A 23,590-nucleotide genomic window follows, 5' to 3' on the forward strand; every position below is an offset into this window, starting at 1 on the left:
CCCCGGCATGGAAATTCTCCACATGTATGCAGACACTGGTGTGAATATAAAATAGCTAACTTGGTATTCTGATAGCAGTTGCCAGCAGTCAGGATCAGGCTTGGTTTTAATGCTTTGAAATATTGAACAAAAATAAACAATTACCGGTAAGCTACTCTCAATCAATTACCTGCTAAATAAATTAACAATTTTGTGGCCGTTCATGTTAATAATCAGGACAAATACAAAAGAATGTGCTTTATTTACTTATTTGACTTTTTAGGTATAAACTAGCTGCATTTACATCCAAGACACCTTCATTTTAGTCATTTTAGACTTTTTCAAAGAACTAAAAGGTTCCTTTCATACTGTAGGTTGTGTGAGTGTCCATCACACTGTAAAGAGCTGTGAAAATTATGCCAATTGGGCCGCTGGCATGTGAAAAAGTGACAAGTTATTTTTGCAGCAACTATACTGTCAGCCTGTCCTTATTCCTGTAGAATCATATAATGCAGTTGTGTCAAAGCCACTGGTAAGTTTAAGTTACTCACGAGGTGTTCTTTGGTGAAGCACAAAGTTATGGAACAGGGACATGCAGATATCATGCCACCGGGCGACCGTTGCTCAGGGGAATGGGAAGCTCATCTGTAACCGGAGGGTTGCCGGTTCAATCCCCCTGCTCTCTCTGTCCTGGTCGTTGTGTCCTTGGGCAAGACACTTTACCCTACTGCCTACTGGTGTTGGCCAGAAGGGCCGATGGCGATATGGCAGCCTCGCTTCTGTCAGTCTGCCCCAGGGTAGCTGTGGCTACAACTGTAGCTTGCCTTCACCAGTGTGTGAATGTGAGAGTGAATGAATAGTGGAATTGTAAAGCGCTTTGGGTGCCTAGAAAAGCGCTATATAAATGCAATCCATTATTATTATTATTAAACTGCTGGTTCCTCTCACTCCTTTGAAAACAGACAGTGTAGGTCTCTGAAAACAGACAAGGCGTCAACGCACCAGCGCTAATAGACGTGTGTAATGGTATCTGACAAAAAGACATAATGCGATGCCCTGGGAGGAGAACTCATCAGTTCATCTGACATATGATTTCTTCTGTGACTTCACTGGTGATTAAAAAAAAGAAAAGAAAAAGAAACTAAAGTGCAGTACATGCATAGTACTGCACACTCCACACCCAACGTTTGAAGCTTTCAGTCAGTACTACTGAAAACACTCACCAATCTAGTTCATAAGCCAAGAGCATAGAACAGGGGTAGGGACTTCCAGGCCTTGAGAGCCAGTGTCCTGTAGGTTTTAGATGTGTCCTTGACCCAACACAGCTGATTTAAATGGCTAAATTACCTCCTCAACATGTCTTGAAGTTCTCCAGAGACCTGGTAATGAACTAATCATTCAATTCAGGTGGGTTGACCCAGGGTGAGATCAAAAACCTGCAGGACACCGACTCTCGAGGCCTGGAGTTCCATACCCCATAGAAGATGAGACAAAACCTGATTCCTGCACACTTTCTAACCTGCAACAATGTATTTATTAGAAATATAGTATAACTTATCAGAGGTTAATGACACAGAAGGGCTATCTTATATGAGAAGTTAGTGCACTCTTTACAGCAGGTCATATTATTTAAAAAATTAATTAATTAAATAAAGACAGAAATAGACAATTATTAACGTCCATCTATTTTCTCAGCTGCTATCCTAGCCAATGCCAGGTGAGAGGTTGGTAACCAATCCACTGTAGGGCTAACAGAGACACCATTAACCATTAATCACATTTGAACCTACAGTCTATTTAGAATCATCAATTAACTTTACATGCATGCCTCTGGACTCTGGAAGGAAACCAGAGTACATAAAGACCAGCAGGCCTTGCAAACCCCAGAGTCTTCTTTCTGTGCTGACAGTACTCACTGCACCACTTTAATGTATCCTTCCTAAAAATTACACCTAATGTATAGATAATTATTGAAAAATGTTCCAGTTAACCTTTAGTCTCAAAACGTTCCCCAGAGGTTACATGTCTAGGTGATCCTGCAGGTATACATTTGAATAGTACAAGACCTACACTAATGAAAATAAAGTTTTACTAAATTCAACAGTGTTTCTAATAAATGTATTTTTCATGGTGTATAGTATGCAGGAGCTTATTTGCAATGCAGTAAGTATGACCCTCCCACTATGAAGGAGTTGCTCTGTGGGGCGTAAAATAATGTCCCTGTAATACGGACCCCGGTCCAAGAAGTTGAAATGCACTTTTCATCCAAATACTCGTAGTTTTAGCCAACATTCTTGAGGTGGAAAAGGCCCTAATCTCATCAATTAGTCCATTTAATTCTGGAAAGCCTCATTGAAAATTATGATAATCCTGAGAAAGATATTAAATGGTCTCATTCAGGTCAAAAATGAGAAGGGCAGAGAGGGAGCACCAGCCGCACTTCAGCGGTGAAATCCACAGAACAAAAGCAGTGAAGGGGAAATTACCGTGTTTCATTTTAGACTGCAATAAGAGTCGTGTACAAGGACCACTCCATGCCTCGAAATAAACAGAACCACCTACTCATCAAGGTGTTCAGTTCAAAATATGTATGAGGTGGAAAAAAACAAACTGCCCCAAACAGTTTCTGCCAAGCACAGACATTCTCGCTGTTGGTACCATCTAATGTCATATATACAACCCTATTTCCCCTTGAAATTACTCAGATTTACAGGCAAAATTACAAGAATATAAAATTCATACACTTGCCCTCCCTGTAAATATAACTTCATGTCCAGTAGTCATAAACTTGCTGTTAGAAAACGGAATAAATGCGGTCCAGCAAACAAGGCTTCATGAAAACATTAAGGGAGCAGAAATAGCGTCTGGAAAGAGCCAATAGGGAGGAAATATGGGGGACGAGAAAAGAGCTCACGTTTGTTTTCAGCAACTCAGCTTCTCATTCGCACATATTATACACACCGCGAGCACATAAAAGCAAGAGGTGAGAAGAGCAGGTGCTGTGGAAGGCATAACGTTTCCTGTCAAGACTGCAAACTTTTCTCTATCTCGAGTTTAAAGAAAACTTCTCTTTGGAGATTCGGTTGCTTACCTTGGCCGATGTGGCTCAGGTGAGGGTCTAGACTGGGCGAGCGGGGGTCTGCCAAGTCCTCGCTCCCACCATCTGCAGAAGAGGAGCACACAGAGAAAGACAGGGAGTGAGCTCGGTGGTGGTGGTGGTGGCAGCGTGGCGAGGAGGTGCAAGTAAGCAGCAAGGCCACTTCTTCCTCCCCGATCAGCCAGATGTGAGATCTGAGGACACCCAGGAGGCTGCTCACACACAGACCCTCGACACCCTTCCTCCTGGGGCCCAAGCGTCCCCTTATTGTCGCGAGGGAAGAACGCGCTGCTGAGCTCCATTTTTTCCGCCTCCACATGTTTAGACTAAACAGTCAGTGAGCCTCTATCTCTAGGCAGGCCCAAAGCTGATAACATAATAGTTTACATTACAACCATTCCTGCATGAAGACCTGCGATGGAGCCACAATCAAAGAGCTCGCTGCGACATACATATGCTTAAATGAGGGATGACTTTGACTTGCAGTCAAACAGTGGGCGTCTCCCAAGATAGATCCACATACAGCTAATGATATGAAGATCAATTACGCCCAGGGGATCAGGCAGGCAGATTTAGCCACAGTGGATGGAGCTGAAAAGAGCAGGTTGGAGGGTGGGGGCAGCATCAATGGGCATCACAGTCAGTGTCACCAGGGGATTGTTTCATAATCCTGCTCAAGTGCAGATGGATCTACTGTAAAGCACGACAGGCCAGCAGAGGAGGTGTGGAACAAATGATTTATGCTCAGAAGAAACGGATCCCAATAGAATTAAGTGAGCTATTAATAAATCTAAACTGAGCTACTTGTATGAAAACTAGTCTGTGGATTATCTGAGTAGAAGGATCAAAGATTGTTGCATTAGGCAGAAAGGGAAGTAGGCCTCTTTTTTTTTTTTTATCACAAAAAAGGATTAGATGTTTTGCCTCATCCCCACATTACCTTTCAATCAGTGCTCTCATCTATTGGTCCAGAAAACCCAAACAAACAGTCGAGTATTATCTCTCCCATCGCAGATTCACACATTCAGCCACGCAGCAGGCCAGATTGGCTTGCTGGTGGAAAGATCAAGCTTGTCGATGGATAGATAGAATAAGCCGTGGGGTATGTGTGTGAGAACTGGGCCGATTGTGGAAGGGGGCTCTCTGCAGAGGATTCTTCTGTGTTGTTGTCTGGATTTGTCAATTAAAAAAAAAGCTTTACCAGCACACTGAAAACACACAATTTCTACGTAACGGTTTTTGTATATTTGGCATTTACAGACAGCAGCGCAATGTATATTTCTAACACCTCCATTACACGCATGTTCGACAGCAACAAAGCCACCAAAAATAGTTTCTCACCTTGTGTACCTGATGAGCCATTTCGCCCAGTAAAATCAATGGTGTGAAAAATCAATACAGGCCTTGAAGATGACGGGCAGTAGCTACGAGAACTGCTTGCACAGTGATATGTGAAAACATGCACATGCAAGCACAAGTAAAGTGTATGAGGTTGTGTGGAGACAGCTGCGTGATATAGTGTAAGAGACTGTGCATACTTAAGTATTTTGGGTGATTTTTTTACTTATCTTTGGATACCTGTACAGTAGTTGTAAATAACAAACATCAAACCCCTATCACATGACCACAGAAACCTTTTCATTGCATTTCAAGTAAGGGGGTACTTTGTTATGGGCTGCCCTGAAGACAACCTATAATAAGAGAAGCAGCAATGAGTTTCTCCCAGAATCCAGGCAACAGATGTGACTCTTACTCTCAATATAGTGTCTATTGTGCCAAAGACTCATAGATCAGTGCTTGTAGGCTCTTTCAAAACATGCAACCTTTGTCTGCCTTGTTACAGATGACATTTAGACAGGTGAGGGTGAAGCAAAGAAGCCACCAAGGAAAGAGGGAGAGAATACAAAAACAGCTCTAACAGCTATAACAATACAAATGGCCTTTTTTCAGTTTCAGTAAATGTATGAATGTTGGGTTGTTTTTTATACTTTTGCTTGATGCTGGAATATAACAATAATTTAAGCCTTTGAGCTAATTCTATCTTTATCTTTGTATGTTTCTCCTTGTGCATTTTAATGGTATGCACTACAACTGATATCCTGCTAGTAGATTTTTGCATTGACATATTATGAAAACTCAGTATTCACATTGCCAGGTAGTCTGGAGCAGAAGCAAAAACAGCAGAAGCAACATTTATTTTAAGAAAAAAATGGGCAAGAAATTGCAAATTAACAAGTTAGACTTTGTGTAAACATTGTCACTAGTATTTTCCCTGAACCTGTTAGCCCACAGCAAAGCAACTTCGAGAGTAAATGGAAAAGACGAAACACGATTACAAGAAAATGTAAAAGATCCCATTGGAGGGACCTCCCGGGAACTGCAGAGATTCTACTTAAATACCAAAGTAGAATCTGCAGAGATTCTACTTAAATACCAAACTCTTCTGAAAGAGAGTCTCCAGCTATACTCTAATGTAAATGGTAACTTCTATCCAGGTTGAAATTGAACAATAATTCTGTGTTAAATCCAACAGATGAACTGATTCTCTTCTGCTTATCTTATTGGCAACTTTTATACAGGGCATACCACTAAAGCTGCTTGACTCTTGATAAAATTCCTGCTGATGCCTACTCGGGTATGTGCAGCGGTCTTGCTGGTGCTTTCCCTGCTTTTAGGTTTTCCACATATGCACACGAAAGGGCGGGGAGTTCCCAGAACAGGGCTATACTTCAAAATATATATTATTGCTGAAGGAACAACAATCCTCTTTGGGCTAAAATGGTCTGACAGAAATAACTGTCACCCACTAAATAACAAATCTATGTTAAGCCTTTAAATCACTCCGTTACTGAGGTTTTTGGAGCCTCCTTCTCTCTACTACAGTTTTAGGACTGAGAAACATATCTTTGTGTCACCTCTATTCAAAAGAAACCTTTCTTCAAAGAAGTGCTCTCGTTACCCGTGATTTCAGTACGATGTCCATCCACACAGACCAATGGCTTATTAGGCAGGGAACATGAAAGGAGAGGACCCATGGCTGATGGAAATAGAGATATTTTCATTAAAACCTGCAAAGGCAGACAGAGGACATCATTCGAGGTTCTCACAGAACATCTGCCAGCTGGTAGTGAGAATGAAACCGAGCCAATATGTGCTCTGCAGCATATACTACTCAACTGTAAAATCAAATCACTTCTGTCACTGAACGGGGGAAAAAAGCCATTTCCAAAACAAAGATACAGTATGATGGTGCACTCTCCATGTTGGCAATTTCTTTGCCACTGTAATGCAACCGTTCTGTGTTGTGGTGTCAAAGGAGCAAGCCAATTTCAAATGTGGACAAAGAATCATTATGGAAGAAGTCAGTGTGACATCTGATAGTTATTCCATGGAGCAGCAGCTATCATTATCATTGTGCCTGACTTTCTTGGACCTGCCGGTGTTTTCAGTTCAGTATAACCTTTCCTCCTGAATGAGGTATCTTTTACAGGTACTGTGAAAGAGTGATTACTATAAATACTGATGTTTAAAGAAGTTTATTTGGCAGAAGGTTTAAGTTCCCTCTTAGATTTGGTTATTTTTCTGTGACTAATCAATCAGGTTGAACATAAATACAGCCAATAGACTCAACTCAAAAAGTGCAATCAATCCCTGTCATTCACTTAAGGGACAGTGCAAAATAACAACAGCCAGCAAAGGAGAGAGAATAAAATTGTACCTGAGCTGTGTAAGTGAGAAACACCCCGAATACTTGGAGCCCAGAGAATCGCATCCTTCAGCTCAATGACTTCACTCACTGACAACACAGTGATTCATTGCTTTGCTCAGTTCCTCCATGCCTTTTCTTCTTACCTTTGCTTATTGCTTCTGTGGGACTCCAGTGTTGCTGTGTAGCCAGCTTGTTGTCAGTCCCAAAGTTTCTCAAGAGAAGGTAAAATAGTGCACTAATTAAACACCAGTTACTCTCTGTGCCAAATTATTTTCCCCATCACCATATATCAAAATGATAAGTTAGAAGAAAAGGAGACCGGAATGCTTCGCCCTATTTCATCACTTTATTTTTCCCCTGAATGCACAAAAACGGCATTCGAAACACAGAACACACAATCGTAAACAGTTCTGCAAGTTCGGTTCAAGAATTTACACTTGCTTGAATTATCCTGGAATCCGATGAGAGGTTTCTTTCTTGAGACCTAAACAATAAATCATCCATCCCTTCATTTTCTAATCCCTATTCAGTGATAGATAGGGAATCTGTAGTCTATCCCAGCTGTTTTAAGGCATGAGGTACACCCTGGATGGGTCACCAGTCCATCACAGATCACAATCCTAGATCCAGCCACAATGTAGTTCATATGTCAATTTAGATCATTTGTCAGTAGCTTTCTTCAGAGAGGATGAATTAAAAAAAGAAAAGAAAAAGAGAGGGTGTTGTACTAATCAGAGTGACTTCACCAGCATCCCAAACTGCCAGTGTGTTGTCCTTTCAGCATGTAAAAAGAACTAAAATGGGGATTTTACCAGTTTGCTTGGCACCTCAACAATCTATGACTACTCTAGCTTTCACTGGACTAGTGGTTATAGTAAGATGGAATATTCATATTGTGGTCTCTGTTTCAAATGTGTTACTCCTGTACTTCATCAGAAAGACAGACTATATGCGAGCGAGGATAATAAAACATCCTGAAATCTATTTAACACATCATGAATTACACCATCTTGTCCTAATTTTCCAAAACAGAGACCAATTCATAGTGTTAGAAATAATAAACTTCACATTTCAAAAATGCAAATGCCAAGTAGTGAATGAGTGCTGCGTGCCTGTAGAGAGCAACAAATGCGACTGCCAAGCTACAACAGATGATTTCACCAGAGAGGACGCTTGGATATGATTGCTCAAAGGCCTCGTATTTAAACAAAACTCAAATGCACCACAGGGAATCATAAAGTTGCAGAGGTTTATGCATGCTGAAGGTCCTTAACTAAAGGTTCTGTTGACTGAATTATTAATGGTTAGCTCTATAAAATGAGTTGGTCGTACCAACTATGATACTAGAAGACATTCAAATTGGAGTGTTGCAAATGAGAAACCTGCAGGAAATCCAAGCACTCAAGAGGCTGGATAAAGTGAACATTTGGCATTTGCTGAAGAAATGACTCAAGTGATTGTGAAAATTGCGGTCTATTACGTTTCTGCCAGTCAAATAAACATATAATTTATTAATCAGCGAATGATTTTAGCACTAACTGCACAAGTAGGACTCATTTTTTTGGCAGACATTCAGCATGAAGCGTACTATCATTACCATCCAACTGAGCACTAGACCCAGTTTAACTACTACGGCTGTGTAATGGCCCTAAAAGAAAAAAATCACTGGCTACTTATTTAATTCTTTATAAGGTCACACACTAATATCTAATCTATTTTGATACAACTGACTCCTGACATTGTCATCTTTGAATATGAAAAAAAAAAATCCAGTGATGGAAAAATCTTGCCATTTGGTGGTCACGTGGTCAGCTGACCTCAATTTTTGGGCACACGACATTGCAGAACGTTGACCTTTTCAACTGAAGCATCCCCATATCAGAAAATAGTGAGTACTACGGAGACATTAACACGGACAGGAACAGCTGGAGACATCCTGCACTTCTTTGAAGTCCCCCCCCATGTGGCGGATACACATTTGCTGCATTGTAATGGAAAGTCTCTGTGGATGAGTCTGTGCAGTCCCTCATGCTTACATAGCTCATGATGAAATTTACATCCCAAGCAGAACCTAGTGGCCTTGCTAACATGCAAAGTATAATCAAGGCCTTTCCCTGGTCCACCTTTCACTCTTGAACAAGGTAAATCTGGACTCAGCAGACCTTTACCTTTTTTCCATTGCTGGAAAGTCTACTCTTTATGCTCCTTAGCGAAGTGAAGCCCCCAACACACAGCTGTTCAGTCCCAGTTCCTTGAGCTCCCTTTGCATCGAGTGTGTGGAAGTGTTCTTTCTCCTATTATCGAACACAGTCATGGTATCTTTATTTTAGCATTTGATCACGAATCAGGATCATTCCCAAGTTTTGTTTCTGATCACGTTTCCTCTTCAAAGGTGATCAACACCATCTTCCCAAGTGTTCATAATGTTTTGGACACTTTTTCCATCCAATTTGTGAGCCCGTTTGCTTTTTAAATTTATTTGGCCTTGTGGCCATCACACAGCCAAATCATCCTCCTGTTGCCCTTTTAAAATAAGTGGTGTGGTGTGTTTCTTCTGCATTAGCATGTTTTGGAAAAGTTTGCATTTGAAGCTTGATGTTGAAACCACAGCTACTTGTCTGCTGTGCTTTTCAATTTGAAACCAATTTTATACACGTTTTGGTTCAAATAGCCATTTATACCTTAAACACACAAAATAGCTGAGTGAGACACTCGTCCTCTTGTTGATGGCTAAAGTGATCAATTAATCATTAAATCACTTCAGGCCATATGTTACAGTGTGCGAGTCCCAGAAAAACTGTGCTCCTCAGGTTTAATCAGATTCACAACAAAGTGGAGCAACTTAATGAATCACAACACCACAGTGTGCTGCAGGCAGCCATATGTGAGCACAGACATCTGCTCACTTGTAAAGTTGATGGGTATCTTCATTAGTGCCAGCCTCAGTGTATGCTAACATGAAAATGTATGAGGTGCCGTAAGGGACATTATTACTGAAACGCTCTCACACACACTACTGAAATTTTAGCTCTCACACACACTACTGAAACGCTCTCACACACACTACTGAAACGCTCTCACACACACTACTGAAATTTTAGCTCTCACACACACTACTGAAATTTTAGCTCTCACACACACTACTGAAACGCTCTCACACACACTACTGAAATTTTAGCTCTCACACACACAACTGAAACGCTCTCACACACACTACTGAAATTTTAGCTCTCACACACACTACTGAAACGCTCTCACACACACTACTGAAAAACCAAGTCATTTCAGTTGAACAGGAAGGCATTTCAGTTAAACAGGAAGGTGTTTCAGTTAAACAGGAAGGCATTTCAGTTGAACAGGAAGGCATTTCAGTTAAACAGGAAGGCATTTCAGTTAAACAGGAAGTTAATTCTTGACAAGGAAACTGAAGGAAAAAGTGTTAGATTTCAAACAAACCACTACACAGATGTCTACTCAGCAACCTGTTAGTTAGGGGTGGGTTTTTATAATCGATTTATTGATTAAAATCGATTCTGGCTTGGATAACGTGAAATCGATTCATTAAAATCCTGAATCGATTTTTTAATATAAATTTATTTTACCCGAAATGCCAGAATCTCTGGTGAAACCTCACAAAATTTCAACAACCACCAAACAGCTAAGACAGTAAATGAGAGCAGGTACACGGCTTCTGCACAAAGACGTAAACACACAGCGCGGACCCGCGGATCAGAATCAGTGAGATGTCGCCTTTCTCACCCGACAGCACGGACACGGTCGGGGCTGAAAGCCGACAGCTCGCTGACTCTGATCTGTCGGCAGGTCCTCGCTTTGTTTTCACGCCGTTTTTGCGCCGATTCTAAAGCTGTTAGTTTGATCTCTCTCCAAACAATATTGACTGAACCAGCAGCAAAAGAAGATCCAAACTGCGCTTCACATAAACATCGTCATGAATTCCCTCACTGTTTTGCTTCCACCACGATAAAATCGCACGTCATGCACAGCCCTCTCTCTCTCTTTCTCTCTCTCTGTACTTCAAGAACAGTTTCCCGTCTAAAAATCTGTTTTCTGCATTATTCGCTTGCTTGTTAGGCACAAGTCTACTGTTGTTTACAGCGCAGTCGGCCGCTGTTTTTTTTTTTTCATTTTACATACTTCCGAAAAGAAAACCTAATTTCTGCCGTTCAATACTGAATAAATTTAAACTTTTTTAAATTATGCAAAATGCAAAACGTTAGCCGTGTCTCTAATAAAACCGCTGTAACGTCAGAGGTAACGTTCATATGTTGATTAATAGTTTTCTTTCGTTTTTGATGTACTGCAGAATATTTTTTATAAAATCCCAGGCCAGGAAAACCACCTTCATGTTTTTATGTGTTTTATCTTCAGCTACTTTGACACAAAGGCCTCTGCTGTGATGCTCACACCTTTGATAAAGTCTTGCATGTGTCAGCTTCCTTTTTTTAAATACAAAAATATGTAAATGTACTGATCTGAATTATAATATTTCTGACTGTCAAAATTCCCCATAATCAAATCGAATTGAATTGAATCGAATCGTGGAACAAATCGATTCTGGACCTTAGTGAGACAGCTGCATTACTTAACAATATATTAGCCTCAGCATAAGTCAAAATTTAGAATAGCGGGAGACGTGCATTATCCTGGTTATTTTTTTGGCATATGTGCTTTTTGTCTTTTTTAGCAAAGAAAAATATCTTAAAATCATCAATAAAACCAGGGAGAGAAGGCTTAGCGTTCCTCCATTTAGCACAATGGATATGATATTTACTCAAAAGTATGATGATGTTAATAATGTCTGAGACATCCAATGCTAGATGATCCATATAAAAAAAATTATGATGTAATTCAAACAGTGGCACATCATTAATATTTAGGGAAATCCAATTTTTTAAGTTGCACCAAATACATTGTCTGATAGGGCATAGGGGAAAAAAAGATGTTCTAGGGTTTCATTTTCATCAGTACAAAAAGAACACTGATCCACCTCAAAGCCAAATCTCTTTTTTTAGAAATTCTGCCACAGTATTAGTTTTGTTTAAAGTGTGTTTCTTTAACTTTAGGTAGAATAGGCTATTTCATAAATTTTTAGTATGCTTTATCCAGTGTATATGAAATAACTAAATTAGAACCATGCCATGTAACCATTCTGTTGTAACTATGAAATATTTTGTCTTTGAAGAAACTACTAACAAATTTCTTATTGCATTTTTATCAAACAGCTGACATTGCCCTAGCAATAAATTTGGGAGCACTGATGAGAAATTATTGTATATCATAAAAATTTTAATCAAATGAAGCAGAGGCAGTGGGACCAGTTCACAAAATTTGTTATATTCTCTTTGAGAACAGTTTAGACAATATTTTTCTGAAAAGTCTGTGTAACTTAGAATGACACCGTTATCATCCAACAAATCTGTTATGAATATAATATTTTTGTTCAAACCAGTCACTCTTGAAAATTGATTTTTGATTAAGTGTTATTACCCTATTATTCCATAAGGTTGAATTATGGGGAGAAGTTGTGGGTAAATCTCATTTTCCCAAAAATGCAACGTCTGTTTTATAAAGTTTGATATCTTTATGGGGATTTTATTTGCCGCAAAATCACATTTCGAATAAATTCTAATCCTGTATACTATTTTATTAAACAAGAATCATGGGATGTGGAGCTAAGTAGAGTCTGGCTGTGACAGACAAGATTTTAACCATTTAATTCTAAGGGTGCCAACCATAAATTCCAATTCTGGAGTTTTGATACCACCTTTATTGTATCCCTTCACAAGCTGAGATCTTTCTATGTAATGGGTTTTATTCCTCCACAAAAATTCGAACACATTTCTATTTATGGTTTTCATGGTATTTATCGTTTTTTTATTTTTATATCGTTTACGTGGCGCAAAAAAGGCTGGGGACTGCTGTACTAGCAGGTTGCTGAGTAGAAATCCTTGTAGTGTTTTGAAATATACCACTTTTTCCATCAGTTTCCTTGTCAGGAAACAACTTCCTGTTCAGCAGAAATGCCTCTGGTTTCAGTGGTGTGTGTGAGAGCGTTTCAGTAGTGTGCGTGAGAGCTAAAATTTCAGTAGTGTGTGTGAGAGCGTTTCAGTAGTGTGTGTGAGAGCTAAAATTTCAGTAGTGTGTGTGAGAGCGTTTCAGTAGTGTGTGTGAGAGCGTTTCAGTAGTGTGTGTGAGAGCGTTTCAGTAGTGTGTGTGTGAGAGCGTTTCAGTTGTGTGTGTGAGAGCTAAAATTTCAGTAGTGTGTGTGAGAGCTAAAATTTCAGTAGTGTGTGTGAGAGCGTTTCAGTAGTGTGTGTGAGAGCGTTTCAGTAGTGTGTGTGAGAGCGTTTCAGTAGTGTGTGTGAGAGCGTTTCAGTAGTGTGTGTGAGAGCTAAAATTTCAGTAGTGTGTGTGAGAGCTAAAATTTCAGTAGTGTGTGTGAGAGCGTTTCAGTAGTGTGTGTGAGAGCGTTTCAGTAGTGTGTGTGAGAGCTAAAATTTCAGTAGTGTGTGTGAGAGCGTTTCAGTAGTGTGTGTGAGAGCGTTTCAGTAGTGTGTGTGAGAGCTAAAATTTCAGTAGTGTGTGTGAGAGCTAAAATTTCAGTAGTGTGTGTGAGAGCGTTTCAGTAGTGTGTGTGAGAGCGTTTCAGTAGTGTGTGTGAGAGCTAAAATTTCAGTAGTGTGTGTGAGAGCGTTTCAGTAGTGTGTGTGAGAGCATTTCAGTTGTGTGTGTGAGAGCGTTTCAGTAGTGTGTGTGAGAGCTAAAATTTCAGTAGTGTGTGTGAGAGCGTTTCAGTAGTGTGTGTGAGAGCTAAAATTTCAGTAGTGTGTGTGAGAGCGTTTCAGTAGTGTGTGTGAGAGCTAAAATTTCAGTAGTGTGTGTGAGAGCGTTTCAGTAATAATGTCCCTTACGGCACCTCATAAAAATGCATGGGATCACACACACACACACACACACACACACACACACACACACACACACACACACACACACACTGTAAGGAGGCTTCTTAAATGTTCTCTGTCCACTGCTGTAGTGAGCCAATCCTGGTCTACCACAGGAAGTGGACTGTTCTGACATCCTGCCAAAGTAAATATTAGGGAACCACATCCAAATCCCAACAGACACAGCGCACAAACGCACTTACTGTACATGCACTGCTATGCACAACAGAAGCACACATTTCATACTGAAAGACCAAAGAAATCTTTACAGGGCATGCTTGAATCAATGTTCGTTTAGATTTCAACAAAGATTTTAAGACAGCTGAATAAAAAGGAAACTTATAATCAGACTACTGAATAATATCTTAGGTGGGAAAAATACAAAAAAAAATTACATTAGAGAAACTTAAACACTGTTCATAAACAACATTTTCTCTCAGAGAACTGCCGCTCACTGGATATTTCCATTCTTTTTCCAAACCATTCAGTGTAAACCCTGGAGACGGGCTGACAAGCAGTTGAGCGGGTATACCTAATGAAATTGCCGTTGTTGTATTTTCCATCCAGTATCTACAACTTGACAGAGAAACAAGTGCTTTCTCACTCTACTTTAATAACAAGTGATTAACTAGTTTCACTGACTAGCATTTCTCAAACAAACTAGTGAGGGCGCCAAAAACCTCCTCAGATGCCAGTTAAATTGCTTAATTTGTACAGAAATCATAAGTGTCACCTTTTACTTTCCACTGCTATATGCCATATCTATAATAATCTAAAATACAACTACCTCCAGCTGGATAAGTATGGAAGCCCACTTCTGAATCTGACATTTGTTTTGACAAACAACAGATGATTGAGGGAAACGCAGCAGGACCGCGAAATCATATAGAGAACAAAAATACACCAGCAGACACACACAGCACTACATTTGGACACTTCCTTTCAAACTGTGGGCATTTCTCAAGATGAAATACTAACTCGATAAATGTAAAGTATTCATGTTTATGTTGTAAATGTAAAAAGAGAGAGATTACAGTCAGAGGCTTAGCTCAACAGGACTGTGTAGGTGTGATTATATCAAATCTTTTGAGACCATAGGGTTTGAGAAAAAAATGATTAATTTTATCCACTTCCAGCTTTTCTACTTAAAGATTTGTTGCCTTTAGATGATAAGCAGCATCATGAACCTAATAACTATGCATTTTGCATGGTTATTTATGATCTCATAGAATTATAATGGCCATTTTCTTATTCTGACACCGATTAATTGAGCAATAATCTGAAAAATGACACCTAAAAAAGCAAAAACAAACATATTTTCATACATGCATACTTTAGTGCACTTTAACGTTAGCCACCTAGCTGGCACTGACACCTGTGCCTCCTTAAACACATACGCATTAACAAGATTACATCCACTAGAAGCTTTGGTAAACACCATTAAGGCTGTGCTGCTCAATGCCTCAACCTTGTGGTGATTTTAAAGCAATACGAGAGGAGGGATGAGGCTCAGAGCGAGGTGCACTGAACTGTTTGTCACTGGCTCTATTACCTGCAGTGACAGGGCAAAAGACAATCCTGTCAGCTCTTAAGCAGTCTTATATCAAGGGAGGACAAACTGCACCAGATATGAAGACTCCCAGCAGAGGAAATAGTGTTTGTGGGAACAGTACATTGTAGGTAAGAAGGGGCCTTAGAGGCTGGACCAGCAGTTTCACAAGCTGTTAACTGTGTTTAGGACAATGCCCATATCAGCTCTGATTTAATGTGAGGATCGCTCTGTTTTACAAGCAAGAAGGCTAAAGGGAGAAAAAGGCAAGCTAGCCAGCTTGTGAGCAAAAAACGTGGTGTACTGTGTGGGTAGTAGACACTTCTGAATGTTTCTCATGATTACTGCCTACTTATGAGAATAATGCTGCAAAAACTAAATGTTTAAAAAACAGAAAATGCACAGTCTTAGTACTGAATGCACAAAGTCGATCTGTAGGCTGCGCAGTAGACTTTACACATTTTTAAAATTACATCTATATTTAAGCCTGCAGTTTGGGGACTACAGGGAATTTGGACATCAGCGGGATCGTATCAATTCTACTCAAGTAACATATTTCACAAAAAGGGGAAATCTATCTACACATAAAAGGCATAGTGTGTCCTTATCAGCACTCTCTTTGTGGTGTGATCAAAAGCACTGCTAATAAATAGTAATAGCGATTCTTGTGGCAAGACCCAGCTCAGTAGCTGCATCGATCTTTTATAAAGAGTTGATGAAAAATACTCATCATGAAAACCTATTTTTACAGCTTACTTCTTCTTTAATTGAGTGACTATGCTCTTGTCAAAACATTGTTTTCAAAATAAAGATGACATCCTTGTTTTCATGTGTCCCAAACATGAAACAGTGCATCTGGGGTCCCACTGGGATCAGTCCTTGGACCTGTTTTGTTTTCTTTATCTCTGTTGCCTCTTGGACATATAATCTCCCAGTAATGATGACTGTCAATTATATGTTAGGCAAAAAACACACAAATGTATTTTCCTGCTTCACTGCCATTAAAGGTGACTTGTAATTTCTTGCAGCTGAACTCAGATAAAGTCCTTGTTATTGGTACTAATGATTTCTAATGGTTACCGAAAGCAATCTTAAATTTGGGAATAAGCTTTGATTAACAGCTCAGTTTCAAGAAGCACCTTAGTTTTTCTATTTATAGATTCGATATAGATACTAATATTGTCAACATCCATCCACACCCACATCTTCTTCCAATTACTAGTGCAACATATTGTATGCATGATTAAAGAGCTGGGAACACATCACTTCAGTCTTCACACAATTGCATTAGCTTCCCATTCACTGAAAAATAAGATGTTACTGGTTCCTTTTAAATTACTACATGATTTGCCTGCACTTTACATATGTCAGAACTAATAACGCTTTATATTGCACTCGAATTTCAGATCTGGGAATCAACTGCTGCCACAGGTTCAACAGTCTAGCCTTAAAGCAAAGCAGGGACTGTGCTTTTACTGTTTTAATACCAACAGTTTGGAAAAAGTCTCCTCTGATTCCAGTTACAGACAGTTTTTTCTTTCATATAAATTTATAAAACCTTTTCAAAGCTTTACCACTTCCTTCTTTATTCTTGTCGTATTTTAATTTCTCCTTCTCCTCCCATTTTATGCAGTCTGGAATACTTTAATGCTTTTGTACATTTTAACTCTGGCGGTTGTTATTATTTGTAAATTGGTCCCAAATTCCTTTTTTAAAAAGTACCAAAGAAAAACAAAGAGAACTTCATTCCTAAGCTAAGAGCACTACAAGTAATGCAGATTAATCCTTGCTGCTTGTTGCTTCCCCCTCATTTGTTGTTCCTACATATTGGTTTACCTGCTGAGGGCATGCTGTAAATCAGAGGCATCTTCCAATTTACCAAGCAGCAGCAGCAGATGCAATAAAGAAGAAATATCCTTATAACCCAGTCATGCCCAAAGCACTACAGGAGTACCTCTCTGCGTCCTGTTGTTATATAACTGTTGATTACCCAGGGGCTACGACAAATTCAAATGCGGGGCTTTTTTTTTTTTAGCTGATACTACTACTGCTGCTCTTTTTATGCCTCACATGTGTTCCCAGCTACAACAACCTGTATTACACAACACAGCTAGAGTTATTTTGGAGAAGTGCTGGGCTAATGGCAACGAATTTTTAAATGAAATCTTATCTTGAAAAGAAAATGCTAGGTTAAACTGCACAACTCCAGCATGCTATTCTAGCCTCAAAACTTTTTAGCTATGTTGTCTTCATAAATTAACCAAAACCAATCATTTTGTATAAAGCCGAACAAATACATATTTATGAAATCAGCCTTTGAAATTTTTTTGGGATATCTTAGTAGATAAAATAAGTTAAATCTGTTTGTCTGCTTACTCAATCAGGAATTGAGCTACCAACCTGACACCCAGGTACACCTTAGGCCCCTGGAAGGTTCTTATCTGTATCATATATTATGCCATCATCATGTTGTGTAGCACTGCAGCGTACCCACAAAATGGGCTAATTTTTATACAAATTATCCCACATTTTATACTGACTTTATAAGCCAGATCTATCACCTAATAGGTTTTTTTTGTAACCTTTATCAGTGCAATTGAGGACATCAGTTTTCCAAGAGCTCCAACAGATCAAATTATAGTGTGGCACATGCTAGTATTAAGTTATGTAGATTGATGTGAAGCCTTGTACTGTTTGACTTGTTTAATTTGTATTAAATAACCACATCTTACTACATATTTATTTTTCAACTTTAATACAATAGCATGTGCTATTTCAGGTTAGCAATGGGTACAGTCATAATAGAGGAAAAATACTCATAAATTATTTTTTGGCTACTTCATTGTAGCAGAAAAAGAGTGAGACCACCACCACCCCCATATCTGGGCACCAGTATAGCTCACTGGGCTGCAGGTAACCCAGGCTGCCCCGGGCCACTTTCTGTGTGTAATTCCCCATGCTCTGTCTTTTTCCTTACCTGTCTGCTCTACAGTTTTCTTGAAAGGTAAAATGTTAAATCTTAAGAAATAACACGTCACCATGTGATCAACCACAACAAATTTAAAACTATGTTAGTCTATAATACTCATCCCTACAAGGGCCTTTAAGCATCACACGGTTTATGCCACAAATTCTGCAGGTTAGATATGACTTCTAATTTCTTAGAAGTCATATCTAACCTGCTTATAGTCTCATCATGTTGTTTAGGATCAGCAAATGTAATGAAATGATCAAAACGTACCATATTTAAATTCTTAAGAACATGATGATGTAATCTGTTCAAAGTTTTAATGACTCTATAGACTGTCATCACCAGATGCTTGATTGGTGTAGATGCTGCTTGTCCTCATTACACAGTAACTTAAAATGTGAAAAATGCAGTCTGAAATGGTAGACAGCCTCTAATAAACCTAAATGTATGTAAATGTGAGATTGAGCGTCCACAATAAGCTGATCCGTGGAGGCCTTGCCCCACAGCCTACAGGATTCAAAGGCTCTGCTGCCAACATGATGGTGCCAGACACTACAGGACAGCCCAGAGGCTTCAGAACTATGTTGGCAGCACAAAAGGGCACCTACAAAACATTAAGCACGCAGCTTAAATACTGTGGCCAATTGCTGTAATGTGGAACATTAACGCTCAATTGGAGTGATATTTTTGGCCACATGGTAAATTAAGTCCAATATTCCATTTCAGTTCGGTTTTTGGTCTCTAACAACTGCTGAGGGAAATATCAGGCTCTTCTGTTATCTGTGTGTTTGCCATTTTGTGATGAGCAGGTGCTGTAGAGTAGATTTTTTTTTTACTTTCACTGAAAAAAGATGTAGGAAGCCCAACATAGTGATAGATGGGATTAAACCCATGCCGAGAAATTGCAGCAAGCTGAACAATAATCTGAAACTTACTAGTAAGTTTGAGGGAGCTGAGGGGGAGCCTATTTGCAGGTGATAGTTCTCCATAGGTTCAACACCAACAACATACTTTCCCATTATTGCTTATAAACACCATCCAACCATCCATTTCCTGCCACTTATCCATGTCCAGGTCTATGCAGACACACTCAAGCCTCACTCTCCCCATCCGCCTTCTCCAGCTAGGCGGAACACCAAGGAGTTCCCAAGCCAGCCAAGCGATATAATCTCTCCAGCATCCTGCGTCTGCCCTGGGGCCTACTCTCAGTTGGATATGCCCAAAAGACCTCACCTCATGCAGGAGGCATCCTAGTGAAGATAGCCGCATCACCTTTACTGGCTTCTTTTATTATGTAGTAGCAGTGACTTTATTCTGAGCCGATCCTGGATGACCGAGCTCTTCACCCTGACTACAAGGGAGGATTCTGATTTCTGCCATCTGTATCGGCAATCAGCACTCACAGCTCGTGGCCATAGATGAGTAGGAACACATGTCGACCAGTGTATCTGGTTCTGCTTTTGATTACAGATGCTTTAAATAGGAAATGAGTAATGAGTATAAAGCTGATGTAAGACATTTTCCATTTGTATTTAGGCAGATCTCAAAAATAAATGCTTACTCTTGTAAGGCTCAGTCAGGGTTAGGCATCCGTTTTAGTAAAAAAGAGGAAGGTTACTTTGCTATCAAACTTAAAAATCAAGCACTGATGAGGCTCTAACCAAAATACATCAGTATGGTAATGTGTGTGTTTACCTCGAGCATGACCTGTAATCCTCTCTAACAAAAAGACAGACACAAAAAACAAAAAAAAAGTTTTTTGGCTTAAAATGACACATGCCTCCTCCCACCTTCCAGAAAAGCCCAAAGCCTGTGACCCTGGCCACCGAGGTGTATCTGGAGGACAGCGAACAGCACGGTGGTGGCGCCAGGCCAGAGAGGTGACGCATATTTGAGTGGCTGAGTGCGTCAGGCTCTGGCTGACAGCACCACGACTCAGCAGTGTCCTGGATGGATGGAGGTGTTATGATGGAGGAAGCAGGGAGAGTGTGTATGCGTGTAACCAAGAGACAGCGAGTGGGAAAAAAAGGAGAGAGAGCGAGAGAGAAAAAGAGTGATATGCCCCGACTCCCACACTGCCATCCGATGCCGAGAAAAGCTGTGTTGCAGCACTGAGTGGGAGGTCTGCGTTTTAAATAAATAAATAAATAAATAAAAGAAAATGAATACAAGTCTGGAAAAAAAGAGAGAGAGAGAGAGAGAGAGACCACATGAAGCATCTCCTACCTTTAGTCTGACACACCACTGGGGTTACATCACAGAGCAGAGAAGTGAAAAGCATGCAGCAAAAATAAACCAAACGGAAATGGAAATGTTATAAAGGTTTTGCTTTGGCTGCTTTGAGACTCGGCGAGAGCAAAAAAGGATGAGCAGCGAAATGAAAAACAGTTCATGGCTTCTAGTCTGCCTTGAGGTGTTTCACTGAAGAGTGATGCTTTTGTTTCTTTTCATTTCTTATCCTCGACGAGGGAATGGACCACGAAAAATGAAGAGCTGGCATCACACCTGTACCACCTACCTCAGTTTAATTTCCCACTGTCCTGTGTTCTTTCCATCACTATTCCAGTCAATTTTATTTTAACCTTGAGTATTAGCAGATTGAGCCAAGTGGTCAGTCATTCCCCCCCCCCCCCCCCCCCCCCCCCCCCCCCAGTCGATCAGAAAATGACAAAAAAATGAAACCCACATTATATTTTTTAAGACTGAGCCAAAGGCGATGTCTTTATATTTTTGTTTTGTCTGACCAACAGTCGAAAACTTAAAAATATTACTTCAAATCCTATTTTATTCTGTAGTTTAAAAGATTCAGTGTGAGGTTTGCAGTTTGATTCCCAGTTCCTCCTTTCTGCAGTACAACGCATCCTCAGGTGCGGACAAACTAAAGCAGTTTCCGATGTCCAGGAAGTACTTGGTATCACAGCTCTGTTGCTTTTTGCAGCTGCGTGTCAATGGATGAAAGTCCAGAATAAGCAAAGCAAACTGCGCCTCCTCACAAAAAGGAGCATTTAATGACAAACCTTGTTGCCACCCAGAAGGAGACTGACCACCACTGTTGGTCAAGTTACTTGAAAAAAGTAATCAGTAACTAATTACTGATTACTTCCCCCCAAAAAGTAATCCTGTTACTTTACTGATTACTTATTTTCAAAAGTAATTAATTACTTAGTTACTTTTTAAAAACACGATTTACAACCTGAATAGGTGATAAAGCGATAGATCTTTCAGCCCAATTCTACTTTTTCTGCATAATCCATCATACAAAATGTAATCAAATGGAAAAGTCTCTTTTTTTTAAACTTGTTTTATCAGTTTTAATCTTTTAACTTTATGCATCAAGCAAAAATTTAATTATATGCGACATTCTCTGACTGGAAGAAATTTGTTTAACATTTAAAGCTATTTTCTGCACATTCCAGCACATAAAATAAAATATTTTGTGTGTTTACACTCACTCTTTCAAATAGATGCAAGTAAAACACAGTAGAAAATAAATAAAATCAAAGACTAGCGGTCCTGTTGCTCTATTTTCACCTGTAAAGCAGGAGTGGGGTAGGCGGAGGTTTACCCTGGTGCAGGTGTGCCGCAGCGGTCAGTTGAAGAAACCGCGAGTTTCTCTGTGAATTTCCCATTACGTCGTAGCGCACTCTGCTTGCTTGGAGGTTTAGGGGGGTTAAAAGAAGTTTTCTTCCCACGCAGTGAACAGCGGACACTAATGTTTTTGTCACTTTTTACAGAATCAAACTCAAAGTAAGGTCAGTACTTCCACGCTTTAAACGCTGCACGCTCATACTCTCTCCCGCACTCGATATATGATCCATTCTTGATCTGCACACAGCTGTTGTCACGAACGTCGCACTCACTTACGTCACTGTCATGAGACAGTTTCGCAAAAAAAAAAAATCACGGTTTTAGTAACGCAGTATTTCTACGGGAAAGTACCGGTAATCTAATTACCGTTTTTGCAATAGTAATCCCTTACTTTACTCGTTACTTGAAAAAAGTAATCGGATTGCCCATCTCTGCTGACCACTAGTGGGTTACTGGTACCAGCAGTGACAAGGAAACTAGCAAAAAAAAAACCACAACTAGAGAAAAATCCGTCGGGTTGGATAAGCAGCCACTACAAAGCTTCACTAGCAATCAAAAAATAACATCAGGACAATGAGTGATGAGCAAATTGCTTTATATCTAGATGGGGCTTTAAGTATGGAAGCAAGGACACATAAGTCTTAAGATTAATTACAGTAGTTTGCTAGCCACTAATAGAATACAGTAAGAAATGGGAGGCCTGCTTTTGAAATAACCCACATTTCTATAACAAACCTGCCTCTGTTATTGTTTTAAACTGTACACAAGCTGTGCAATAACTTACAGTGACATGGCTCAGAAAACAAGAAACTGCAGATCAGTCAATTTGGTGATCAATTATTTTAGGTTTGTTGAGAGAACATACTGAAGCGGCTGCTGAGGAAACCTGATTTGTGGTTGTTTGTTGTTCCAGTGCAGCACTAAGAGCAGCATCACCTCTAGTTTCCTTTGACCTCAGGCTGTCCACAGCGAGAGGAGGGGTGTCTGCGACTCCTGCTAGGGTTGCAGATGCCACTCTCTGCACTGATGAAGAGTGTTTAATGAGAAACGCTATGGATCGTGATGAATTCACGCAGAGAGGTTAGAGAGAAAAGCTCCCGCTGCAGTTAGTGCTTCTTCATTATGATGGGAGATATTTACAGCCTTTCGAAATTACTCTCGTATTGAATGACAGTCATTACCATACAGCAGCTTAAAGAGGAACACTGCTAAATTTGAACCTTTTTCACATTGCTTAGGGGACCTGTCTGCAGTGTGGGGATTTGTAAGCTTCACAGCAAAACCAGGAATGTGCAGAGAAATTTGTAACACATCTTGCATTTTGCCAGCTCCACAGAATGAAGACATAATGGATTCCTAAAAGTTCAAAATCAACAATTCTGCCACAGAAAACGCTGAAACACAACACCAGACGAGGACAAACTGCCCATTTTATTTTGTAAGCAACTGTGCAGACATCACTTATCGAAAAGGTACGCATTAGTTTGCCTGGAGCACCAATTATTTTTCCTGTCTACCTCTGCCTTTTCAGAGAGAATAAAATTAGCTTTCTCAAATGAAAATGCAATGACCTGAAATTATACGCCATTTTAAAATGCAGAGGGAACACGGCTTGTGATAAAATATAAATTTAATAAAATTCAGATGACCAGCGCAATGTTAATAACACAGCTCAAGGCTGTGGTTTAAATACACACTTTATTACGTACATCTGTTCAACTCCTAGTTAACA

The 23,590-nt window shown here is 39.8% G+C and overlaps 1 protein-coding gene across 8 annotated transcripts in view; it reads right to left on the reverse strand.

The window, feature by feature from the left end:
* tanc2b (tetratricopeptide repeat, ankyrin repeat and coiled-coil containing 2b) overlaps positions 1 to 23,590 on the reverse strand; it is a gene marked incomplete at its 5' end in the record, with an annotated part of 176,719 nt that overhangs the window by 85,153 nt on the left and 67,976 nt on the right. For 7 of the 8 annotated variants that reach the window (XM_080872113.1, XM_080872116.1, XM_080872114.1 and 4 more), the window contains one exon: positions 3,071 to 3,142. In XM_080872113.1, coding sequence (XP_080728239.1) covers positions 3,071 to 3,142 — 72 coding nt within the window. Of the gene's footprint in view, positions 1 to 3,070; positions 3,396 to 23,590 lie in introns of those variants that run through there. The other variant, XM_080872109.1, reaches the window with a different exon arrangement.

The sequence above is a fragment of the Rhamphochromis sp. 'chilingali' genome (assembly GCF_963969265.1).
Source record: "Rhamphochromis sp. 'chilingali' genome assembly, chromosome: 22".
NCBI classification, from domain to species: Eukaryota; Metazoa; Chordata; class Actinopteri; order Cichliformes; family Cichlidae; genus Rhamphochromis; species Rhamphochromis sp. 'chilingali'.